General features: G+C 39.3%; 1 protein-coding gene across 1 annotated transcript; it reads left to right on the top strand.

Annotated features, from left to right (window-relative positions):
- The first annotated feature begins 1,485 nt into the window (after nucleotides 1-1,485).
- CDX4 (caudal type homeobox 4) lies at nucleotides 1,486-8,873 on the top strand. Its single transcript, XM_025373555.1, has 3 exons — nucleotides 1,486-1,987; nucleotides 7,762-7,907; nucleotides 8,667-8,873. The coding sequence occupies exons 1-3, from the start codon at nucleotides 1,486-1,488 to the stop codon at nucleotides 8,871-8,873; spliced, it is 855 nt and encodes a 284-aa protein (XP_025229340.1).
- Nucleotides 8,874-22,647: the final 13,774 nt, after the last annotated feature.

The following is a 22,647-nucleotide window of genomic DNA, read 5'->3' as shown; positions in this document are numbered from 1 at the left end:
TCACCACTGATGTCTCCATACATAGAACAGCACTAAGTACTCAATAAATATTTGTTGAGTGAATACAGTGGTCCCATACTGTATGCCAAGCACTAAGTTAAGCAGTTTGCTTGCATTATCTGAGGAAATACTGCTTGTAAGGTAGATACAATTAGGTTCTCTATTTTTAAAAGGGGAAACCCATGAAACTCAGAGAGGTTAAGTGACTTTCCCAAAGCCATAGAGGGATTAGCTAAATGGGGATAGGGGTGCCAGGTTATGTTGGATTTTGTGTAGGAGCAAATTTCTTGAGTAGGAAACAGCCTGGAGTAAAGGCTGTGGTAGGTCTTGGGGGCGCTGGGTGGAGAGGAGGAACACAAGAGGTGACCTGGTTTCTTGAGGCAAGATACTGATTTCATTGGCATCTACTAGCAAGTCTATGTCTTTTTCAACGATTGGAGTTTTACAAAGAAAACTTTTTTAGTTTGCTGCAGCTGCTATGGATTTGAGACTGCAAGAGTTCTGGCCCCTTGAGGCACTGGATTTCGGACAGAAGCCATACCTGGCAGAAAGAGACACCTGAGAGTAGTGGACTGACATAAAAATAGGAAAGTTTATTATCTACATGGTTCTTCTCTCTCTCCCCTACCATTTTTCATAACCTACGTTATTCATCTTTCTTTAATTTGTGCATATTTGTAAAACATTCGATTAATTCACCCTGCCATCCACTACAGTGTAATCTTAGGAAGGCAGAGCAAGAATTGTCTTTTATTCACTGCTGTATCCCCATGCCTACACAGTATCTGGCACACAGTAGACGCTCAACAGAGTTGTGAAATGAATCTTTGCCCTTGGAAACAAAGGCGCCCCCTTGATGGAGGGAGTGAGGAGAGTAAGGGAAATCTCTTTTCGTTGGCAGCCTGGGCCAGTGCCATGCGGTAAACCCCTGCGAGGGAATTTGGGCAGAAGGAGACTGCAGATGCAGGTTGGACGCGGGAAGATCGGTGAAAGGGAGGAGGCCGCGGTGTAAGGACTGATTCCTAGAGAGCGGAACTTTGCCCGGTTTCTGCAGGTCTCTGTCTGACTTTGCGGGGAGCTGGTCAGAAACCCCTGGAGGAGTTCCTGTCCCCAAAAGCACAATACTGACGCTATGGGGACCAGATGGACAGAATCAAGAAAGATGAGACAGAAAGGCCTGGGAGCTTGGGGAGTGGGTGAACAAGTTCCTGTGAAAGTGAAATGGCCCTTCATTTGAATGCAAATGGTATGTAAAAGCCTGAAGCCCCTTGACGTCAGCCCAGCCATTGGTGGCCTATCTATACAGGGCTACCAGTCACCTGGATACCCTCGCAGGAAACGTGGGATGGAGTAGTCTGAGGGGTGCAGAGGAGTTTGCGGCACAACTACGTACTGATAAATTTATTATCTGGGCTTCTGAAAGTCGAGTTGGGGCCTTACAGGGACCTCAGGATGGCTTAGGGAGCGCCTTCTACCCAAGCCACGATGTACGGAAGCTGCCTTTTGGAGAAAGAAACAGGCATGTACCCGGGCACTCTCAGGATCCCTGGGGGTGGCGGCACAGCTGGGACTGGAGGCACCGGGGACGGTGGGAGTCCGATACCAGCCTCCAATTTCGCTGTGGCACCGGCTTTCTCGCACTATATGGGCTATCCTCATATGCCCAGCATGGATCCTCACAGGCAGTCTCTGGGAGACTGGGGCTCACCTTACAGTCCCCCGCGAGAAGACTGGAGCGTGTATCCTGGGCAGTCTAGTACAATCGGCACAGTGCCAGTGAACGACATGACCTCGAGCCCCGCCGCTTTCTGCTCGACTGACTACAGCAACTTGGGCCCTGCGGGCGGTGGAACTAGCGGTAGCAGCCTACCAGGCCCGGCTGGTGGGTCGCTTGTCCCGACGGACGCAGGCGCCGCCAACGCCAGTTCCCCCAGCAGGAGCCGCCACAGCCCCTATGCATGGATGCGCAAGACCGTGCAGGTGACGGGTGAGTAATCAATTCCAATGCCCACACACTTTTCCTTCCTTCCCTTCTGCGCTAGTTCTCTGGGTCGGCCTGCCCTCGCACTTCTCAGGCCTCTCCCAAGAGGGCTTAGCTGAGGAGACCCCTATATGGCTGACTGACCTATTAGGCATCTCCCTCGCGTTCGCCTGGGCTCAAAACTCACTCACTGAGTGCAGCGATTGGGACTAAACCTACCCTAGAGGTGATTTTCGCCTTTCGCTGCTCCATGAAGAAAGTGAGTGAGTGAACAATGGGTATGTTGAGCCACAAGGATGAGGATGCAATCCTGTAGTTGCCCACATGGGAAAAGAGATGCATGAGAAAGTTCAACGAGTGAATGAAGAGAGAGGGCAGCTGTGGTGTCTCGTTGTTCAGGCACTGCTGCTTGACTTCCATTTCCAAACCCTTACCCATCCGAGTGGGCTGTCTCCCACCTCCCCGCCCCCAAAGCTGGTGATGCTCAATTTAGCTTCACAGTGTTTGGCTGGCAACAGACTCTCCAGTTTAGCCACGAAGTCCCCGGCGGCAAAGCAGCCTCGTCACCCTGGCCTCTCAGGGAAGTTCCAGCTTCCTTCCTACAAGTTGGCAGAGGCAAATTGGCCTAAAATCCATTGCCGTCTTACAACGTCCTTTCTTCTAACCCAAGTGTTAAGGCAGGCGAGAAGGCTAGAGCACTGACCTGGCACATAATACGGTGACTAACCCTCACACCCGCTGGGCACGCAAACGAATCAGCTCCAGCACTAATAAATGGCTAAAGCCCTCATAACTATCAATGCAGGCGTCTCTCAGGCATAGGGGCTGAATACAGGTCTGCGGCAGCGCCCAGGAAGGCACAGCGATCGCGATCTCAGCCTAACCAGCAAGCCAGTGGGCGACTGCTGGGAGCCAGGGCGAGGGAAGTGGCTGTTCTACTTTAATCTTAGACCGGAGCGCGGGGGAGGGGGGGGAGGGAGGAATGTTTGTTTTCAACTGTTGTTCTTTTATTACATTCTTATTATTCCAACCCTCGCTCCCTGTCATTAGAGAAAATTAGTAAAAATCGACTCTGAGTATTTTCATCCCTCTGGGGAGGAAATGGCATTTCAATAGCATTTGTCCACAATGATTATGCTCCTGTTCTCAGTTCTGCACTTTGTCTTTCCTCCAAAAAGCAAAGGCAGGAGGGTGGCAAGTGACCCATTTTTACCATTAGGAGAACGTTTAGCCAGGAAGAGGAAGTTCTGTGTATTAGAACATCACTAGAGTAGCAATCCCAAGGTAAAAGTAGAGTTCAGATACTTGGCTGAACTCGTTTCAAGCGTTTGCAAGTAAGTCTGCATTTTTTTAAAATATGAGTGAGTCTGTCGACAAAGTAGAACAGAAAAAGAGGTTAGGGTGGGGCATTCCCGGAGTTTTTATTACATCTAATCTCGGGGTTATAATTAACATCCACTCACTAAACCCTAACAATCAGAAAAAGACACAAAAGCTAGAAAAGTAGTTGCTCGCAGTCTAGGATTATGTTTTGAAACACATTAAGAGGAAAGTCACTGGTGTGCTGTTTGCAATAGAGAACAAGAGAGGAAATGGATGAGATAAAAGAAATTATCTCCAGCCTTGGTTTTTCTGTTTTTGAGGAAAAATATGACAGTTTTGTCTGATTAAAGGTCTTCCATTTACATTTGCTTTTATTAGCCTGAGTCTGTCTCTTGGGTAATTCTAATGCCGGGAAAGGTTTCGAAAAGGGCTCCTTAGTCTCTTGCACCTTCATCATTAGCTAAACCCTCAAACCTGACTTTACAATGGCACCTTCACAAGATTTTCTATCCAATTTCTATGAGAAGTTTAAAATTGAATGATATTGGAACCCTTTAGATTATTGGCAGCCTATTCTATAGATAAGGCTTCATTCAATTAAAACTTTGTTTAATTTTAATGTCTTATAAATGAAAATAACCCCTTAGCTGTATTCTTATAGTCTAAGGTGCATATTTAGCAGCAATTTAAGAATATGATGAAAAACTTTGGTTATCTCCCTAGAAAAATGCACAAAGGCACAGCAGCACACACACAAGTAATTTGTTACATAATTTCAGGAGATTCATGGATCCATTGAAGCCCTTTCAAGGAACATCAGGTTATAAACCCCACGAAAAAAGTTAAACCGATCACCTCACTGGGCCACCCACTGAGGACCAAAATGCACCCATTTATATGCTTAGCGCATAGTGGATCTTAAATATTTGTTTAATGATTGAATGAGTCAGATCCTCCTAAATTTTCCACTTCACCCTGTAGTATTGTGGGACAACATAAGGTTTATGACTGAGAGGAAAAGATGAACTTCAATATGAAAGTAACCCTTGATTAAGGTAGTCAAATGAAAGTTATTTCCATTACTGAAAAATGTTTTAAATAAACTTTAAAAAAGAAAAATACACGTATTAGTGGACAATCAGAAAATATTTCATAGCGACCATTATAGCATGTGATTTTCTAATGAGAGCAAAGAGGCTGACACATAGAGTAAATGACTGCTCCCTTAGTGATCTGATTTAAATGGAAGACATGTTTATTTACTCTTAGTTCTCTAAGTGGTCTATTTCTATACATATCTAACTTTAAATATTATGCAAAAAGGAATATGAAAGAAAAGTTTCTATGGAAAGTTAAATATTTTCATGCGCTTTCACATTTTAAACATTGATGAGGTGATAACCTAAGCAGGCTGGAGAGAGACTTTTCTGTTAGAAGTGGAAAAGAGGGGGAGAGGAGGAAGTAATTGTGATTGATTCTGATTCTGATTGATTGTTTTAAGCCACTGGACAACATGGAGGAATTTATGCTTAAAAGGCATTATTCAATAAGGACACTTCATGAAATTAGTTGCTTAATAATTCTTGAGAGTTATCATTGTCTTCCTTGGTTTTGCTCATTTCACAGGACAACTTTTAAAAAATGAATTTGGATGCAATTTTTAGCTATAAACAGTGAAATAAATCCCATAAGATGAAAAGTCCTCACAGTGGGGTCAATTAGACAGTACTTCCTACAGAAAAATATTTGTTTTCATTATCTTTACACTCACTCCCATCATCATCATCACCTCTATGTTTGGAGAGTGACTTTCTGCCTAGCGGCACTTTTGCAGCCAGTCTTTCAAATGAACAGCATTTTAATTTTATTTAGGGTGACAAGTTATCATATATTGTGACATTTGCTTGTGAATTCTGGGGAGATAATGTGGTTGGGAGGATGGGAAGGACTCCATCCATCTTTAACTACAGAAGTTTTTCTGACTCTTTGAGGAGAAGGCAAATACATCTTAGATAGTATTAATTTTCTAAATAAACTCAATAACGGCTGAAAATGGAGCCCAACACACTCAGAAATGTCGTAGTCTCTAGAAGAAGAAAACAGCTTGAACAATAAAAGTTCGTTCTGTTAGTGCTATTTTTTAGTGCTTGGGTATGGGAATATGGACATTATACTTTACCAGAAAATGTCCAAATCCTCTTCATCGTCTATTCTGGTTTCATCATTTTATCTGGTTTCATCATTTAAGAAGAAGAGGCAATGGGATTGGGAGAGACAATTTGAGGAGAGGGACCCAAAAGGAGCACCAGGAAATTCAAATTTATTTCTCTTCGTAAACTGTGTAGTCAGTTTTTTTCCCCTGAGCTACATCTTCTTGGAGTTTCAGGTCTTATCTATCAGATTTTGGCAACAGACTCTTTTTAACACTTCACATGGCTTTGATATGCAGCCAGGCTCTTCCTTACCCCTCCTTTCTTCAGAGGTTATATTGCCGGAAAGGGTAGGATTTTTATGGCAAATAAAGGGGCCTGGTCTTGACTTTATTGTCATCAGAAGAAACTGCAAGAGGGGAATTTATGACCAATGGGGGTGGGGAAGGACTACAGTGTTTCCAGAGTTATTGATGTCTGGTTATATTTATTGATCAAAGAGCATAAAACATGGATAAAGACAAGTTGAATTTTTAACCAGTCTGCCTCAAGTTATAATTTAAACACTCAGCAACTTTAAGATTAAGAAGAGTTTTAGAAAACATGATTTCAAAGATACATTTCGATCTCAAGATTCGATGTTCTAGAAATAAATTAAATTTCCAAGTTTTCATTTTTTCTCTAAATATACATTCTGTCTTTGCAACATGCCCAAAGGCAAACTTCTGGTTTTCAGGTTTTTGCTTAGATTCAGAAAACCAGCTCAGAATTTAGGAGTTTAAGGTAGGTTAACTGACTGGACCACATAGTTTTCCTTTTCTAAGGGCAGGGAAAGGAGATTTTATTCAGTTCATTATTTAGCCATTTAGATTAATCTTAAAATATATCACTTATCTAAAATTTGTTTCTTCACTCATGTCCTTTTTTTTTCCTTTTCTGGAGATGAAAGGGTGTCTCACATTTGTTTGGGGCTTGTAAATTCTGAACCAATTGGCTGGTGTTCCTGAATGTAAAGAAGAAGATTCAGAATGGGATCTGATGCTATGTAACTCTTTTGCTCTTTTGTTAGGCCTGTGCTGTATCTTAACACCTCAATGGAGTTTAGGGAATCACTTTAAAGACGTCTTTGTCCTACGGATCGCCCCCAAAAAATCACATAAAAAACAACCAGGGAAGATCAGAAGGAGTATTTAAAACCCACAGAGAAAAGGAGGAAGATCCTGGAGGAGGGTAGAGAAATTAAAAAGAAAAGGGAACTTCCTAAGTACCTTTGGAAATTTTGAAAGGAAGGATAAAGCTCTATTTGAAGGAGGGCATGAGGAATTAGTTAAATGTTGTAACACAAAGCAAATGTTTGTATATCCTTTCAAAGGGCATGGAATACTCACTTTATTCTGCTTAAGTCAATACCTCCTCCTTCCCCCATTCACTATCCACTTGGTAATAAAAATTAAGACTCCCACATAAAAACTATTTTTTTTTTCTAATAGGTAATGGGGTTTTCTGAAACAGAATCTGCTAAATGACAATTAATATTTTCTTTTTAAATTACTATTCAAACCAAACTCTAGGAAATTATGTAACTATAGTGTCAGGATCCCACAAGTGTTTTCCACTCTTGGGCCATTATTATGCATCCCAGCATATTTGAACTTGGAATAACATTTAGTTAGCATGCTTAAATAGGAGTCAAAGATATATGCTTGGGTCCCCACTCCTCAATTCTCTAACACAAAGTCATTTACCCTGAGTTTCATGTTCTTATCTGTAAAATGGAGATAAGACATGTTCTGCACAATTCAAGAAGGTAGGTAAGAGGTTTAACAGGAACAGTATGAAAAGACTGCATAAAATGTAATGGGAAGTACCTGTATAATGGCATTACTATTACTGCCAATGCTAATCACATATGTAAGTGGGAAGGTAATAAACACCATGGGTTAAAGTGTTTAAGCATTTTCAATGCTCTGCTATAAAAATAGGTCAAGATGGGATGATTGTGATTTGACTAATCATTTTAGGAGAAACATTAATTAAAGAGATATTGATTTTATGTATAAAGAGAGATATAGATATATAGATATATGTCTATGTCTATAGATGGTAGACTGAGATATTGCTATCATAGCCACAGATGAGAATGTATTTAATGGAGAAATGGACTTTTATGAATATTTGATTCAAAAATATATTTATTTTATATTTTAAAGTAAAGATGAGGGTGGGAAGAGTGTCTATGATTTCTTTAACTAAAACAATCTCCAAGAAACAGAAAGTGATTAAATGCAATGCTTTCTCTCCTAACAGGTAAAACCAGGACAAAAGAAAAGTATCGTGTAGTTTACACTGATCATCAAAGATTGGAGTTGGAAAAGGAATTCCATTGCAATACATATATCACCATCCGGAGAAAATCAGAGCTGGCAGTTAACCTGGGCCTTTCTGAGAGACAGGTACACCAGAAGTATATCAAACATGTCCCATATAGTCAACTTCAATAGAATCAGAATTCTAGAATTGTAAACTCCCTTGATGCATTGCCTTATCCCAAGTAGCTTGCATTTTGACCACGTGTGAATGCACATTGATATTGCTCTTGTCTATCTCCAGCAAGAGATATATAATATTTCATCACCCTTGTTCACTCATTTATATGTTTCATTAATACTTTACTAATAGGAAGACAAACTTCCTATTAGTAATAGTATACTAATAGGAAGACAAACTTCCTATCAGTAATAGTATACTATTACTGATAGGAAGATAAATTTTCTATTTTATTTTATTTTATTAATATTTTACTAATAGGACTTTTTAGTGAAATATTAATGAAACATAGAAATGGCTGATTATAATTACCTTTGCTATTTAAATATCTCTCTCTTATCAGCACTCCTCAGCATCTATCATTCCAGCGTTATTTATTTCCACCTGTGCAACAGAGGAGGCGGGTAAGGCATAATATTAAGATTATTGCATTCAGAGTTAGTAGCCCTAGACTTGGATCTCAGTTTCATCTCATGCAAAGTACTTGCCCTCTCTAAGTCTCAATCTTTTTTTCTAACCTGTTAAGTGGGCATATTTCACAAGGTCATTGTGAGGCTCAAATGAAGTGATGCATATGAAGGGGCTTTGTAAATGCTAAAGTCTGTGTACAATATCAGAAATCACTAAGTTAACTGCATTCAGTATGTTGCTTCATTGTGTTTCAGGTGAAAATCTGGTTTCAGAATCGCAGAGCCAAGGAGAGAAAGATGATCAAAAAGAAAATCTCCGTGTTTGAGAATAGTGGAGGCTCGGTGCAAAGTGACTCTGGCTCCATCAGCCCTGGGGAACTGCCTAACACTTTTTTCACCACACCATCTGCTGTTCGTGGATTTCAGCCTATTGAGATACAGCAGGTTATAGTCTCTGAATGAAAGAAAGCAAAGAGAAATTTAAAGTGCTCTGTTTTTAGTGGTGCCTTTTGGGTCTCTAAGCTATCTGCAGGGGAGTTGGAGCAGGGTGTAATTCCCTGTAAGGCAGTATTTGGAACAGATGGATGTACAATGGGTTGAAGATAATTTAGGGGACTCTTACTTTTAGAACCTATCCCCAGAAAACTCCTGTCATGTGCTGTACTATATGTCAGTCACTCAGGAAGCTTAGTAGTAAGCTATATAATTAAAAGCTAGAATCACAGGCCCTTCCAAGTCTGTTCACAATTTCAGAAACTTGCTTACGAATAGACTGTAAAATACAATTTTGCCAGAAAGCACATTTGTGTATGTGTACTTTTGTTTGTTATTTGATGCTAGGTGTTTTCTTTTATGCTATCTTTAAGGAGTGAAAAGAAGGTAAACCGAAGTTTATCTATCTTTAGCTACCTTTCTAAGTGTTTAATTCAAAAGCTAACATAATTTTTATAACAAGATAAATGTCCTAAAAATCATCAGAAGGTGATTCTGATTCCATTGTCACTACTTAACAAGAACAACCAATAAAATAGACAATTTTGGCCCTCAGTCATACTTGTCTGGCATCAATTATCTCAGAACTTTCAACCTGCAGTGTCATTTTAAAATCTTGTCAAAACAATGAACCCAGACTAAAACAAAAGAGGCCAGCTTGGTTGAGTAAGGCACATCTCCAACTCATAGAATAAACTCTACCCCCTCTTTTATCTCTCCATTCCCATTCCAGTAAGACTTGTGTAAGCACAAGACAGTGAACTGATATGTAACCCGTACGTGCCATCACCTTTCAACCTGTTCAATTTTACCCACATCATGTCATGTCAATGTAGTTTACTGGTTTATAATCCAAGAAGCTGCAGTTTACAGATTAAAAACACACAGCTTGACTAAGAAAAGGGGTTGCAGTGATCCAGGTTGCCAAGAGCTTTTAGTGTGGGTCCAGCATACTGTTTGCATATTGAAGTGGACAAAGACTAGGCTGCGAGTCCTTTTGAATTGAGATGGTTTAAAGGAAAGCTTGATTAAAGCGTAAAAGCCATCAGGGTACAACTTTTGCTTTCAAGATACACTTTCATTGTTCTTAAGAAAATTAGAATTTTGAGCACAACTGTCTGTCTTTGAGTTGGGAGTAAGAAATGTATCCTTCCTTTCCTTATGAAAATCTCAGAAAGAAGTTTTACTTCCCATGGCTGCTCCTGAAGGCACATCATTTAGTTCTGAAAAGATTTAAGGGAAAAAAACTTTTCCATTATTGATCCAACCTCTTGGAATTATATTCTTTACAACACATTTATGAGGAAGCCATCAATTGCCCTATTTTACTGATAGGGAAACTGAGATGTGAGCAATCAAGTCACTTTCCAAAGATACATAGCAAAGATATTGTGGAAGCTGATGTGAACCCCTAGCTACATAGGATGATCTTCCTTGGTCTCTAGTTATAGGTCCAAACTCAAAGCATCCCTTTCTTTTCATTTTGTATCTGATTATACTACTGAAGGTGCACACAGCTCCCTGAACACCAATCCGTAGATAATGACCACCTAGGAATGCAGCCTAATTTTTCTTGTTTTCCAGCTCCCTTACCCTTCTGGTTAGTGAGTTTGAAGCTTCTACTAATAATCTTAATAATGCCTTATATACATGCAATATTTTTATATATTTCAATGCAATTTTACATCTGTTATATTATTAGACCCAATATCCTCACGAGATATGAAAGAATTGCTACCCCTATTTTGTACTTTGAGAAGCTAGAGACCAGAAACGCTTAAGTATCTCTGATAAACTAATTCACTTCTCTTAGCCCACATCTACATATTGGTAGATGGTGATAAGGATAGATCAATTTAAATTCTTTCCTCTTCAAAAAGTTACTGACTTTTTCAGTAAATTGTTGGCAAAATCTAAAACTAGATCTCAGGTCTGCTGATTCAGTGAATGTTTATTGAGTGCCCACTCTGTGAGGCACTATGCTAGGGTTTCTTGACTCCCAGAAAAACACATATTCTACTCTACTCACCACCTCCAATAAATTTGAGGTAAACTACACAGCATGCTAATTGATTGGCAGGCCATCTGTAGTGCTGAACATAGAAAATCAACATTGAAATGGGTCCTTCCAATCTGGTGGAGAGATGTGAAGTGTTACTTGCCTATGTACACTCAGAACTTAATTTTGTCATCCTAGTGCTCACTCCACAAAAGGTATAACTTTGGCTATAGCAGCTGGATTTTCTCAGGAGTTTCTCTTTCCTGTTTTTTTCTCTTTTCCTGAGAAAAAAACAATTTTTCTCCCAAAGAAAAACATTTTCCTATTTTTATAGATTCTGATTCTCCAGACCATGCAAACAGAACCAAAATGGAGCTTTTGTTTTGACTAGCATATTGCGGTCACTTCCTCTAAGAATACATGTTAATTCATTCTCTGAGACCTAAGAAAAGTATACAACCACAAACTTTTATTTCTAGCTTATGGAGGTTTATGCTGGAGGTATGTAGAGAAAAGAAATATAAACACTGAAGCTCAAAAGTTGCATTCAAAGTAGGTTTTAATAGAGGCTTTTTTCTTTTTCACGGGGAAAGGGGCAAGAATTAAAAAATACCAAATAACTGAGTGTTCACTTAGGGTAATGGGATTATGAGGGATTTTCTTCTTTTATTATTACTAAAATTTATTCTGTTTTATAATAGGGAAACAATGTTTCCTTCCTAAATATTTCTTTAGTTCATCCTCAAGTAATTTGCAGACTTTAGAATCCTCCTTGCAACTTGTTCAAGTATTCCAGTTTCCCAGTAACTTTCTTAAGGCCCTTGATCTTGTCTTGGAGTTGTTTGTGTGGAGCTGCAAAGAAAGGTCTTTGGGAGGATCTGGCTTCTTTTCAAAGAAGGAAGGAAGCAAGACCCAAGGAAAGTTTTTCACTCTTGGCTCAGATCCAGAGAATCTGGTTGCTTTTCTGAATTGGAACATTTTAATACTACTATATTTTGTCAAGAAGGAAAGAAGGGGCCGGCAAGGGAGGAGGGTGGTGGTAGGGAGAGGTGTATTTATAACAGGGAATAAGGAACACTTTGGGGGTGATGGATTTATTATCTTAATTGTGCTGATAGTTTTATGAGTGTATACGTATGTCAAAACTCATCAAATTTTATACTTTAAACTTGTAGTTTCTTGTATGTCAATTATGTCTAAGAAAGCTACAAAAAACAGCAGAGTTGTTGCAGCCCTGGTGACAAAAAAGAAGGGAGGGAATCACTAGACTATTTAGTCTATAAATATAGTCACTTTATATAACTTAGGTTCAGCCCCACCTTCCCAGGTAGAGATCACTTGCTCATATGTTCACATCTAAATGTGCTACTGAGGAAGGACACCAACAATTGATAATCATTGGGTCTCTCATATCATGGTGAAAGAAGAGAGACAAACCCTCTCATATTGTTTTATACTGTTTTATACTCAGAAAAAGAAAGAGAAGTGAAACTAAAGGCAGGTAGCCCAGCGCCTAGGGACCCGAAACCAAGGAACCAGACCCGAAACCAGGCCTGGGCTTGCCTGACCTAAGCCTGGTAGTTAAAGATTGACTCCTGACCTAACCGGTTATGTTATCTGTATATTCCAGACATTGTATGGAAAGGCATTGTAAAAATCCCTGTCCTGTTCTGTTTCGTTCTGATTACTGGTGCATGCAGCCCCCAGTCACATACCCCCTGCTTGCTCAAATTGATCCCGACCCTCTCACGTGGACCCCCTTAGAGTTATGAGCCCTTAAAAGGGACAGGAATTGCTCACTCAGGGAGCTTGACTCTTGAGATGGGAGTCTTGCCGATGAATAAACCTCTTTGTTCTTGAACTCAGTGTCTGAGGAGTTTTGTCTGCGGCTTGTCCTGCTACATTTCTTGGTTCCCTGACTGGGAAGCGAGGTGACTGGCAGATGGACAAGACAGTTCCTTAGGCGGCTTAAGCCTGCCCTGTGGAATATCCCTGCAGGGGACTCCAACCAGCCCGAGGGACACAGATCATGAGAGCACTCCCAGGTAGGTATTTGCCCTGATAGGAATGCCTTGCCAGAGCAGTGTGTGGCAGGCCCCTATGGAGGACCAGTGCAGTGGCTGAACACCGGGAAGGAACTGGTACTTGGTGTCTGGACATCTGAAACTTGATAAGACTAGTCTTGAGAACTTGCCCACTCCATTTGAGTGGAAGCGTGGCCTGATCACCCACGGCATGCCTTTATTGGCACTTTGGTTTGGTTTTGGTTTTGGTTTTGACTTGGTTTGAATTGCTTGACAAGACAGGTCTTGGGGACTTGCCTACTCCATTTGAGCGGAAGCATGGTCTAATCACCCACGTTGTGCCTGTACGGGCACTTTGGTTTTTGTTTTTGACTTGACTTGGATTGCTTGATACTTTGGTTTTGGTTTTGACCGAGCCTGGATTTCTGGATACTCTGATTTTTGTTTTGATTTTGGTTTGGTGTAAACTGCAAAAAGTGTGCATGTGTGCCCTTTTTACCTGTTATTTGTTTTGTGGTGTGTGTGTGGTGTGAGCATGGTGTTTTGTCTCAAAGAAGCATGGGTCAGGCACAAATAAGCCCACCCTACTAGAAACTATGTTAAAAATTTTCAAAAAAAGATTGAAAGGAGACTATGGAGTACTATGACACCAGGAAAACTTAAAACTTTGTTTAAAATAGACTAGTCAGCATTAGAGGTGGGTTGGCCGTCAGAAGGAATTCTGGACAGGTTCCTTGTTTCAAAGGTATGGCACAAGGTAACCTGTAAAACCAGGGCACACAGACCAATTCCTGTGCATAGAGGCTTGGTTACAGCTGGTTTTAGATCTCTCCACAGTGGTTAAGAGAACTGCGGCATAAGCGAGGCAGAGAGAGAGAGAGTGACAGAGAGGAGAGAGAGACAGAGAGAGAGAGGCAGAGAGGAGAGAGAAAGAGACAGAGGCAAAAGGAAAGTCAAAGAGAGAGAGACAAAGTCAAGGAGACATATAGACAAGTGGTTAAGAAAAAAAGCCCATCTATACCAATTCTAAGTTAATTTGGACAAAACAAGGTCTGATTAATAGCAAAGGATAATTAAAATCCCAAACTTACAAGGTTTTCAACAAAAGTAAAGTTTGCTAAAAGTTAACAGTGTAACATGTGTTGTACTAACTTCTATTATTGTGAACTTAGTCGAGTCTACAGACATAAAAGAAATTCACTTTGAAAAAGAATGATTATCATCTTCAAAAAAAGGGGGGAGAATTTATATAAAAAGAGTATTATATGGCAAATTCCTGTCCTGAAATAAATTAACTGGTTGTTTAAAGAAAGAAATATTTGTAATAAGTCAGAAAGTTGAGGCATGTTGAAAAATTGTCTGCAAAAGTTGTAAAAGAGAAAAATGTTACAAAAAAGGAATTTATGCAAGAAATGTTGTATAGTTTAAAAGTAATTAGGCCTCCTAAATGTAAAACTAAAAAAAACAAAAACAAAAAAAAACAAAAACAAAAAAACAGTTTATATGTAAGGTGTATAAGGAAAGTAAAATATACCTTTGGTTAAAAAAAAAATTATAAGGAGGCATAAGAATGTATGTTTTTACCTATATTAAAAGGTTAAAAATATGTGTATTTTATTTTAAAGGTTTAATCAAGTTTTAAAATGTTAATTGGAAAGAAAATCCTGTGTGTAAACCTTGGCTAAAGTTAAAGAGGTATCATCCAGTTTTTCTGTAAACTGGACATTAAAATAAAAGCAAGCAGATTTTTTCTTAAAGCACCAACCTGCTCTTTAGCAAAAATTATAAAAGGTTAAAAAGAGTCTATAAAATATTACCTTATAGTCAAATATTTAAAATTGGATAAATATGTCTACGAGGTTTTATTAAAATTAGGTTTAACATTAATAACGCACTAATATAAAGGTAAAATTTAACTTACCTGTTATAAAAGTCATACAGGAAGCAATGTCAAATATAAAATGGTATTTGGCTTTCTTTGGTTTAAAAACTAATAAAAATAAGTGCTAAAGGAAATTTCTCATTAAAAAGGCACTAAGGACTAAGTTCACTGCCAAGGTCCCCACATTTAAAACAAAAGGTCAATTTCTTAAAAATTAAATACTTGGTTTATCTTCCACTTTCCTTTCCCTCAAAAACTAAAAGTCTTATAGTACATGTACTACCCCTAGAATTTCCAGTTAACCAGCACCAGCCTCAACATCACTTTCTCATCAAAAGGTGGAAAGAAGAAAAAATCGAGCCAGCCTGGGAAAGACCCTACCTTTTGCTGCTAACCACAAAGACTGCTGTTGGTACAGCAAAAAAAGGATGGACTCATCACACTCGAGTCAAGAAAACGCCACCCCCTCCAGAGTCGTGGGCCATAGTCCCAGGGAAAAACCCTACCAAATTGAAGCTAAGAAAAATTTAGCTCTTTTCATCTATTCCATTAGTCTTTTTTCTTTCCTCATTCTATTGCTGACCATCTAGTTATTAACATAACCAAGTCAATTTTGCCTAAAACTATTGCATTTAATGCTTGCCTTGTTATACCCTGTGGAGACTTGCCAAGTCAAAGATAGCTTTCTACTTCAGAAAAGTACTTCTGTCCCATTCCTCAATCTCAGACTGGACATTAGCAAAGTAGGACCATTTAATCCAGGGAGATTTTGATAAAGACCCCAGTGCCAACCAGGAGTCTTGCCCCCCGATGTAGAGCTTTCATGCCATAGTTGGTCCAACGTCCTGTGGACCACTAAAGAGCAAGGATGGATTGCTCCAACCAGTTTTTGTAATTACCTAAAATAATACATTCATTTTACTAGAAGATCATAGAAATTAAAGACTTAAACTTTAGCAATTGAGACAGGATACCAAGATGCAAATGCCTAGTTAAAATGGATTAAATATTCCATCTACATGTTAAACAAAAGCAATTGTTATGCTTGTGCACATGGCATGCCAAAGGCCCAGACTGTCCCCCTTCCACTAAGGTGGTCCTCCAGTCGACCAGGCATAGGCTGCATGGTAACTGTTTTCCAGGATTCTATAGCCTAGAGTAGTAAGTCATGCCAAGCTCTCTCTGCTATATCCCAAAATCCAGCACCCTGTGGGTCAGCCCCTGAGGGCCATCCAGCTTCCATCTCCTGACACTATGTTCACTTTGTGTCTCTCACGACAGGGAAACCTTAGGGAAGCTTAAGAATTTTCAAGAGTTTATCAATCAGTCAGCCCTTGTTCATCCCCGAGCAGATGTGTGGTGGTATTGTGGACCTTTACTGGGCACTCTGCCAAATAACTAGAGTGGCACTTGCACTTTAGTCCATTTGGCTATCCCTTTCACCCTGGCATTTCATCAACCAGAGAGAGAAAAAATAAGACATCGTAAAGCAAGAGAAGCCCCTTGTAGGTCTTTCAACTCTCACATCTATTTAGATGCAATTGGAGGCTCGCAAGGAATACCAAATCAATTTAAAGCTGGAATCAAATAGCTACAGGATTTAAGTCAATATTTCAGTAGGTGACAGTTAATAAAAATGGAGATTAGATAAACTACACCTATTACAACAAACAGCAACAAGCTATTTATGAATTAAAAGAAAAGCTCATGTCAGCCCCAGCCCTGGGGCTACCTAACCTGACAAAACCCTTTACACCCTATGTGTCAGAAAGAAAAAAAAAAAGGCAGTTGGAGTTTTAACCCAGACTGTATGTAGGTCCCTGGCCAAGGCCAGTGTCCTATCTCTCAAAACAAATAGATGGGGTTTACAAAGGCTGGCCCCCATGTCTAAGGGCCCTGGCAGCAACAGCCCTGTTAACACAAGAAGCAGATAAGCTAACTCTTAGGCAAAACCTAAACATAAAGTCCGCCCATGCTGTGGTGACTTTAATAAATACCAAAGGACATCATTAGCTAATGAATGCTAGACTAACTAGATACCAAAGCTTGCTCTGTGAAAATTCCCACATAATGATTGAAGTTTAAAACACCCTAAACCCTGCCACTTTGCTCCTGGTATCAGAGAGCCCAGTTGAACATAACTGTATAGGGATATTGGACTCAGTTTATTCCAACCTCTGAGATCATCCTTAAACATCAGTAGACTGAGAGCTGTATGTGGATGGGAACAGCTTCACCAATTCCTGCAAAGTGATTCTGAAGAAGACAACAAGCCCTGTTCCAGTCACACCTGGAAGTTGACTGGTCCACACATGGCCAAAGCATGAGAAAACTCATCACAGATCTCATTTTCCTTAAAATTTGGACTTGTACAGTAAGGACTTCAATTTACCTTCCTCAGACTGAGGGCCGTTCCCAGTGTATACATCAAGTCACTGAGGTAGGACAAAAGGTTGCTATAGTCCTATTATTCTACAATTATTATAAGTGTACTGGAACTCTAAAAAGAACTTGTTTGTATAATGTTACTCTACACAAGGTACGTAGCCCAGGAAATGACCAACCTAATGTGTGTTATGACCCATGTGAGACTCCCATGACCACAGTTTTTAAAATAAGATTAAGAACTGAAGACTGGTGGGGGCTCATAAATGATACAAGTAAAGTGTTAGCCAAAACAGAAAAAAAAGAGGTGCCCAAACAAGTCACCTTGAAATTTGGTGCCTGTGCTGTCATTAATAGTAATAAGTTAAAAATAGGATGTGGTTCTCTTAATTAGGAAAGAGGCTATGAGGCAGAAATAAGTACATTTATCATACTGGTCTTGGGTCATTTAGGTGACTTGGATAAAAAATGAAAAAATCCTGTCCACCTTTAGCAAGGGAAAAGTGGCCTTTCCTGTACCAGTGGTCAGTGTAACCTCTTAGAACTAGTAATAACCAACCCCCTTAATCCTCACTAGAAAAAAGGGGAACATATAACCCCAGAAATGGATACAGCTAGATTGGATCTTCAAATAAATATCACGGTTTGAGGAAAAGTTTATAAACAGTCTCCTGAGCCAGTATTTCAAACCTTCTATGATGAACTGAATGTGCTAGTACCAGAAATTCCAGGAAAAACAAGAAATTTGTTTTTGCAATTAGCTGAGCATATAGCCCAGTCTCTCAATGTCACTTCATGTTATGTATCAGCACAAGTGTACTATATGAATCATTATCAACCTATTGCACCGGAAGACATAAGTAGCAAAAATAAGAGTGAGAACTCCCACTAATAAAAAGTGAGAGTCTCAAAGTGGGGAAATAAGAGAAAAGATACAGACCCTCTCATATTGTCTTATATTGTTTTATACTCAGATAAAGAAAGAGAAGTGAAACTAAAGGCAAGTAGCCCGGTGCCTAGGAACCAGACCCAAAACCAAGGAATCAGACCTGAAACCAAGCCTGGGCCTGCCTGACCTAAGCCTGGTAGTTAAAGATTGACCCCTGACCTAACCAGTTATGTTATCTATCTATTCCAGACATTGTATGGAAAGGCATTGTAAAAATCCCTGTCCTGTTCTGTTTCATTCTGATTACTGGTGCATGCAACCCCCAGTCACATACCCCCTGCTTGCTCAAATTGATCCCGACCCTCTCACATGGGCCCCCTTAGAGTTGTGAGCCCTTAAAAGGGACAGAAATTGCTCACTCAGGGAGCTTGGCTCTTGAGACAGGAGTCTTGCCAATGCTCCTGGCTGAATAAACCTCTTCCTTCTTTAACTCAGTGTCTGAGGAGTTTTGTCTGCAGTGTGTCCTGCTACAATGGGAATGAGTTTGGAGGGTAGAGGGAGACCAAGTTATGTAAGGATTGAATTTTCAAAGTGAAAAAATGCAAAGCAAAGAAGTGCAGTGCCTTCAGGAACAATATTGTGAGTTGTTAGTAAAAGTAGATGCTTGGCTGGGCATGGTGGCTCACATCTGTAATCCCAGCCCTTTGGAAGGCCAAGGCAGGTGGATCACGAGGTCAGGAGATCGAGACCATCCTGGCTAACATGGAGAAACCCCATCTCTACTAAAAATACAAAAAAAAAAAAAAAATAGCCAGGCATGGTGACAGGAGCCTGTAGTCCCTGCTACTCTGGAGGCTCAGGCAGGAGAATGGCATGAGCCCGGGAGGCGGAGCTTGCAGCGAGCCAAGATTGCGCCACTGCACTCCAACCTGGGTGACACACCGAGACTCTATCTCAAAAAAAAAAAAAAAAAGCAGATGTTCATGTGGTGTGGTATAAGAAGTACTGAATTGGGAAATGAGACCTGAAGTTCTAGTTTTACCCAATTCTGTAACTAAACAGCTGTGTAATTTTTTGTTAAGTCAAAAAAATATTCCACCAATAAGGGTCACTTAATTTCATTTGTAAAATCTGAAGATTTGACTTGGCTTTAAGGGTTTATTTTAGCTCTAATTTCTACATGACATTTTGAGAAGACTCTATATGCTTTCCCACTTCCCCACCACTCACACAAAGTAAAACACACACACACACACACACACACACACACACACACACACCTCCCTTCCTGGCTTCCCAGGGCTTATAGTATCACTGTTGGGAGAGTCACCCTTTGGTCTCAAAGAGTTTTTCTGCCTTCTAGAGTTTACTATGTGGGCCTACTCTTTCAGAGTCCCAAGTGTCTCCATCTATAAAATGTGAATCTTGAGTTTAATCTCACCAATTTCCAAAATTCTACGTTTGTGGATCTTTAATTAAAAAACAAATGTCTCTGAAAAAGAAATGCACTTAAGCTGCTATAAGTTATTTCTCTAATCCCTTTCAAACCAGAAAAGCCTTACAAAGGTCTGCTCTAAATGGATCACATGAAAATGTCCCCCCAAATAGGAATAAACCCCCAAGACAGGACAAATATACCATAGAGCAATAAATTCAAATTACTTGGACTTTAGAAGTTTGCCTTTAGTTGTACTTAAGCACACATATTTGATTCTTCCCTGTAGATAAGGGAAGAAGCAATTCAAACCCCTTTTAGGAAAAATGGGGAAAATTATCCTTTTTCTTTTTCTATCACAGTCTCTGCTTGCCTGACAAAAGAAAAGTGGATGTAAAATGGAGCCTGTAATGAGCCAAATTGTGGTTTCCCAAAAGACATGTCCATATCTTAATCCACATAACCTCTGAATATGACAAAAGACTACATATTATCTCTTGTGATAAAAGATATGATTAGGTTAAGGAACTTGAGAGGAGAATCTTATCCTGGATTGCCTGGGTTGACCCTAAATACAATCATGTATACTTATAAGATAGTGGCAGAAAGATATTTAAAACAGAAGAGGAAAAGGAAGCAATGTAAACATGAAGGCACATATTGGAGTGATGTGATCAAAAGACAAGTAATGCCTGGAACCAAGAGAAACTGGAAGAGACCAGGAGCAAATTTTCCCTGAGAGCATCTATAAGGAGTAGTCTTACTAATACCTTGATTTTGAACTTCCGACTTCCAGAACTATGAGAATATAAATGTATGTTTTGTTAAGCCACCAAGTTTATCGTAATTTGTCATGGCAGCCACAGCAAATGAATACAGAGCCTTTACAAGGGCCCTTCCAACCAAAACTGATCACCACCTTTGATCATTTCCATAAAATGTTTAGTAAAAAAGAAATCACTCTTAGAGCAGTGTCAGCAAAATGGCAAAGTAGGCAGCTTCAAGGGCCCTTCCCTTCACAAAAACATCAAAAAATTAATCAAAACCTGTTAGAATCAACATGATCAGAGCTCTGGAGAACAGTCAAAGGTTTCCAGCAGCCAAGTAAATGCTGAATCAAGAAAAGTGCAACTTAAAGGCAATAGGAAAGCTTTGTGACATTTTTACTTGTCTTTTGCCTCACCCCCCTGCCAGTTCAGTGACAATCTTAAAAATGGAGGCTTATGTTACCAGTGTGGAACTTTGATGCCTTGTTCTGGAGGGAGCAAAAACAATCCTATTTGCAAAGAACTTTGTTTGTTCTAACCTGTTTGGAGGATACCTGAAGGACTGATGCAAAGCACTTGTCTATATTTTGCTTAATTCGGAACTTACTCAGATCTGAAAAGTGATGGGTACTCCTCAAAAACATTGTGACATTAACAAATAACTGAAGCTGCCTGGAGCAAACATTTATGGTTGACACATAACAATAGAATGACAAAAGCCTGGAAAGAAAAACATGGAAGAGAGCTTCTTTGGGAAATTAGGGCATTTAAAATTGCTTGTGTGTACTGGGAAATTTAAAAAGTGACACAAATGATCAAGGGAAGATTCAAGTTCATAAAAGACTTAAGAAGATGTTAAGTTTTCACTTCCGGCTAACCTCTAGGCTCAATGCAAGCAGAGAGTGAAGACTAAGCCAAGGTTGCTGCAATCTTTCTTCACAAGGAAGCAGACTTCAGTCTGCTCCTGTTTTCCAACACTAAGCTCTACTTTATAATTTTAGTTCCCAGCATTCAAGCACTGCTGTAATACAGAGCCAAACTCTAAAGACTAAGAGAGGGGTTTTTTCTTCATCTTTCTCCCTTTCTCGCTCCTTCTCTCTCTCTCTCTCTCTCTCTCATTTTCTTTCTTTCTCTCTTTCCCCTTTCTTCCCCACTCTTCTTCTGTTCAGAGAAACCTCTGTCAGAACTCTAGCAGACACACTTAAAGGAACAGAGACTTCCTAGATCACATATGACAGATAAAGACTTTACAAAAATAGTTTTAAAAAGTATCAAACAAACAGTTACAGTGACTGCACACAACATAAACTGAGAAGAGGAATAAGAATCAGACTACCAGAGTTACTACGTTGTAATATTCAAAATGTTCAGTTTTCAACAAAATTGCCAAATAATGGAAGCATAAACAAGGAAGTATGACCCATTGAAAGAACAAATTAACAGACACTGTCCCTGAAGAAGCACAGACATAGGACATAATAAACAAGAATTCTAAATCCACTATCTTAAATTTGCTCAAGGAGAAAAGAAAATCACAGAAAAAAATCTAAAGGAAAGACAGAATTATACATGAACAAATCGAGAGTAACAATAAAGAATAGAGATTTACAAACGAACTAATCAGAAATTCTGGAGTTCAGAAGTACAATAACTAAAATGAAAAAAAAAAATGTGAACTGGAAGATAGGTCTTTTGACATTATCTAGTCTATGGAACTGGTCATCATCCAGTCTATGAAATGATAGTATCTAGTCTATATATTGACATTAGCCAGTCTACAGAATATAAAAGAATGAAGAAGAAAATGAACAGAACCTGAGGGTCCTATGACACATCATGAAGTTTAACAACATACACATTATGGGAATACCAAAAGGAGAAAATAGAGCAAAACAACGAAAAAGAATACTTGAATACATAATATTTTGAAAAATAATGGCAAAAAAGGTCTCAATTTTAATCGTAGACATGAATATATCTGTGAAGCTCAATGAATTTCAAGTAGGAGAAAGTCAAAGAGGTCCACATTGAAACACATTATAATGAAACTATTGAATGTCAATGGCTAATAGAGAATCTTGAAAGCAGCAAGATAGAAGCAACTTGTCACAACTAAGAGATCCTCAATAAAATGAATAGCAGATTCCTCATTGAAAACCATGGAGGCCAGAAAGGAGTGGAATGACACTTTCAAACTGTTGAAAGAAACAAAACCTGTCAAAAATTGGCCCCAGGATGTTGAGCTGGTAGTCCTTCTTTTTCTATTGTGACAAAATATACATAACATAAAATGTATTATTTAAACTATTTAAAATTTATTTTTATTTTTAATTAATATGGGTACATAATAGGTGTATATATTC

The sequence above is a fragment of the Theropithecus gelada genome, chromosome X (genome assembly GCF_003255815.1).
Source record: "Theropithecus gelada isolate Dixy chromosome X, Tgel_1.0, whole genome shotgun sequence".
NCBI lineage: Eukaryota > Metazoa > Chordata > Mammalia > Primates > Cercopithecidae > Theropithecus > Theropithecus gelada.
This window is presented reverse-complemented; position numbering and strand designations above follow the sequence as displayed.

What these genes read in the sequence shown, in the direction of transcription:
- CDX4 (XM_025373555.1), top strand. Translation starts at nt 1,486, where the DNA reads ATGTACGGAAGCTGCCTTTTGGAGAAAGAAACAGGCATGTACCCGGGC. An exon ending in CAAGACCGTGCAGGTGACGG is followed by an intron (nt 1,988 to 7,761) that starts GTGAGTAATCAA and finishes CTCTCCTAACAG; the next exon opens with GTAAAACCAGGACAAAAGAA. An exon ending in TGGGCCTTTCTGAGAGACAG is followed by an intron (nt 7,908 to 8,666) that starts GTACACCAGAAG and finishes ATTGTGTTTCAG; the next exon opens with GTGAAAATCTGGTTTCAGAA.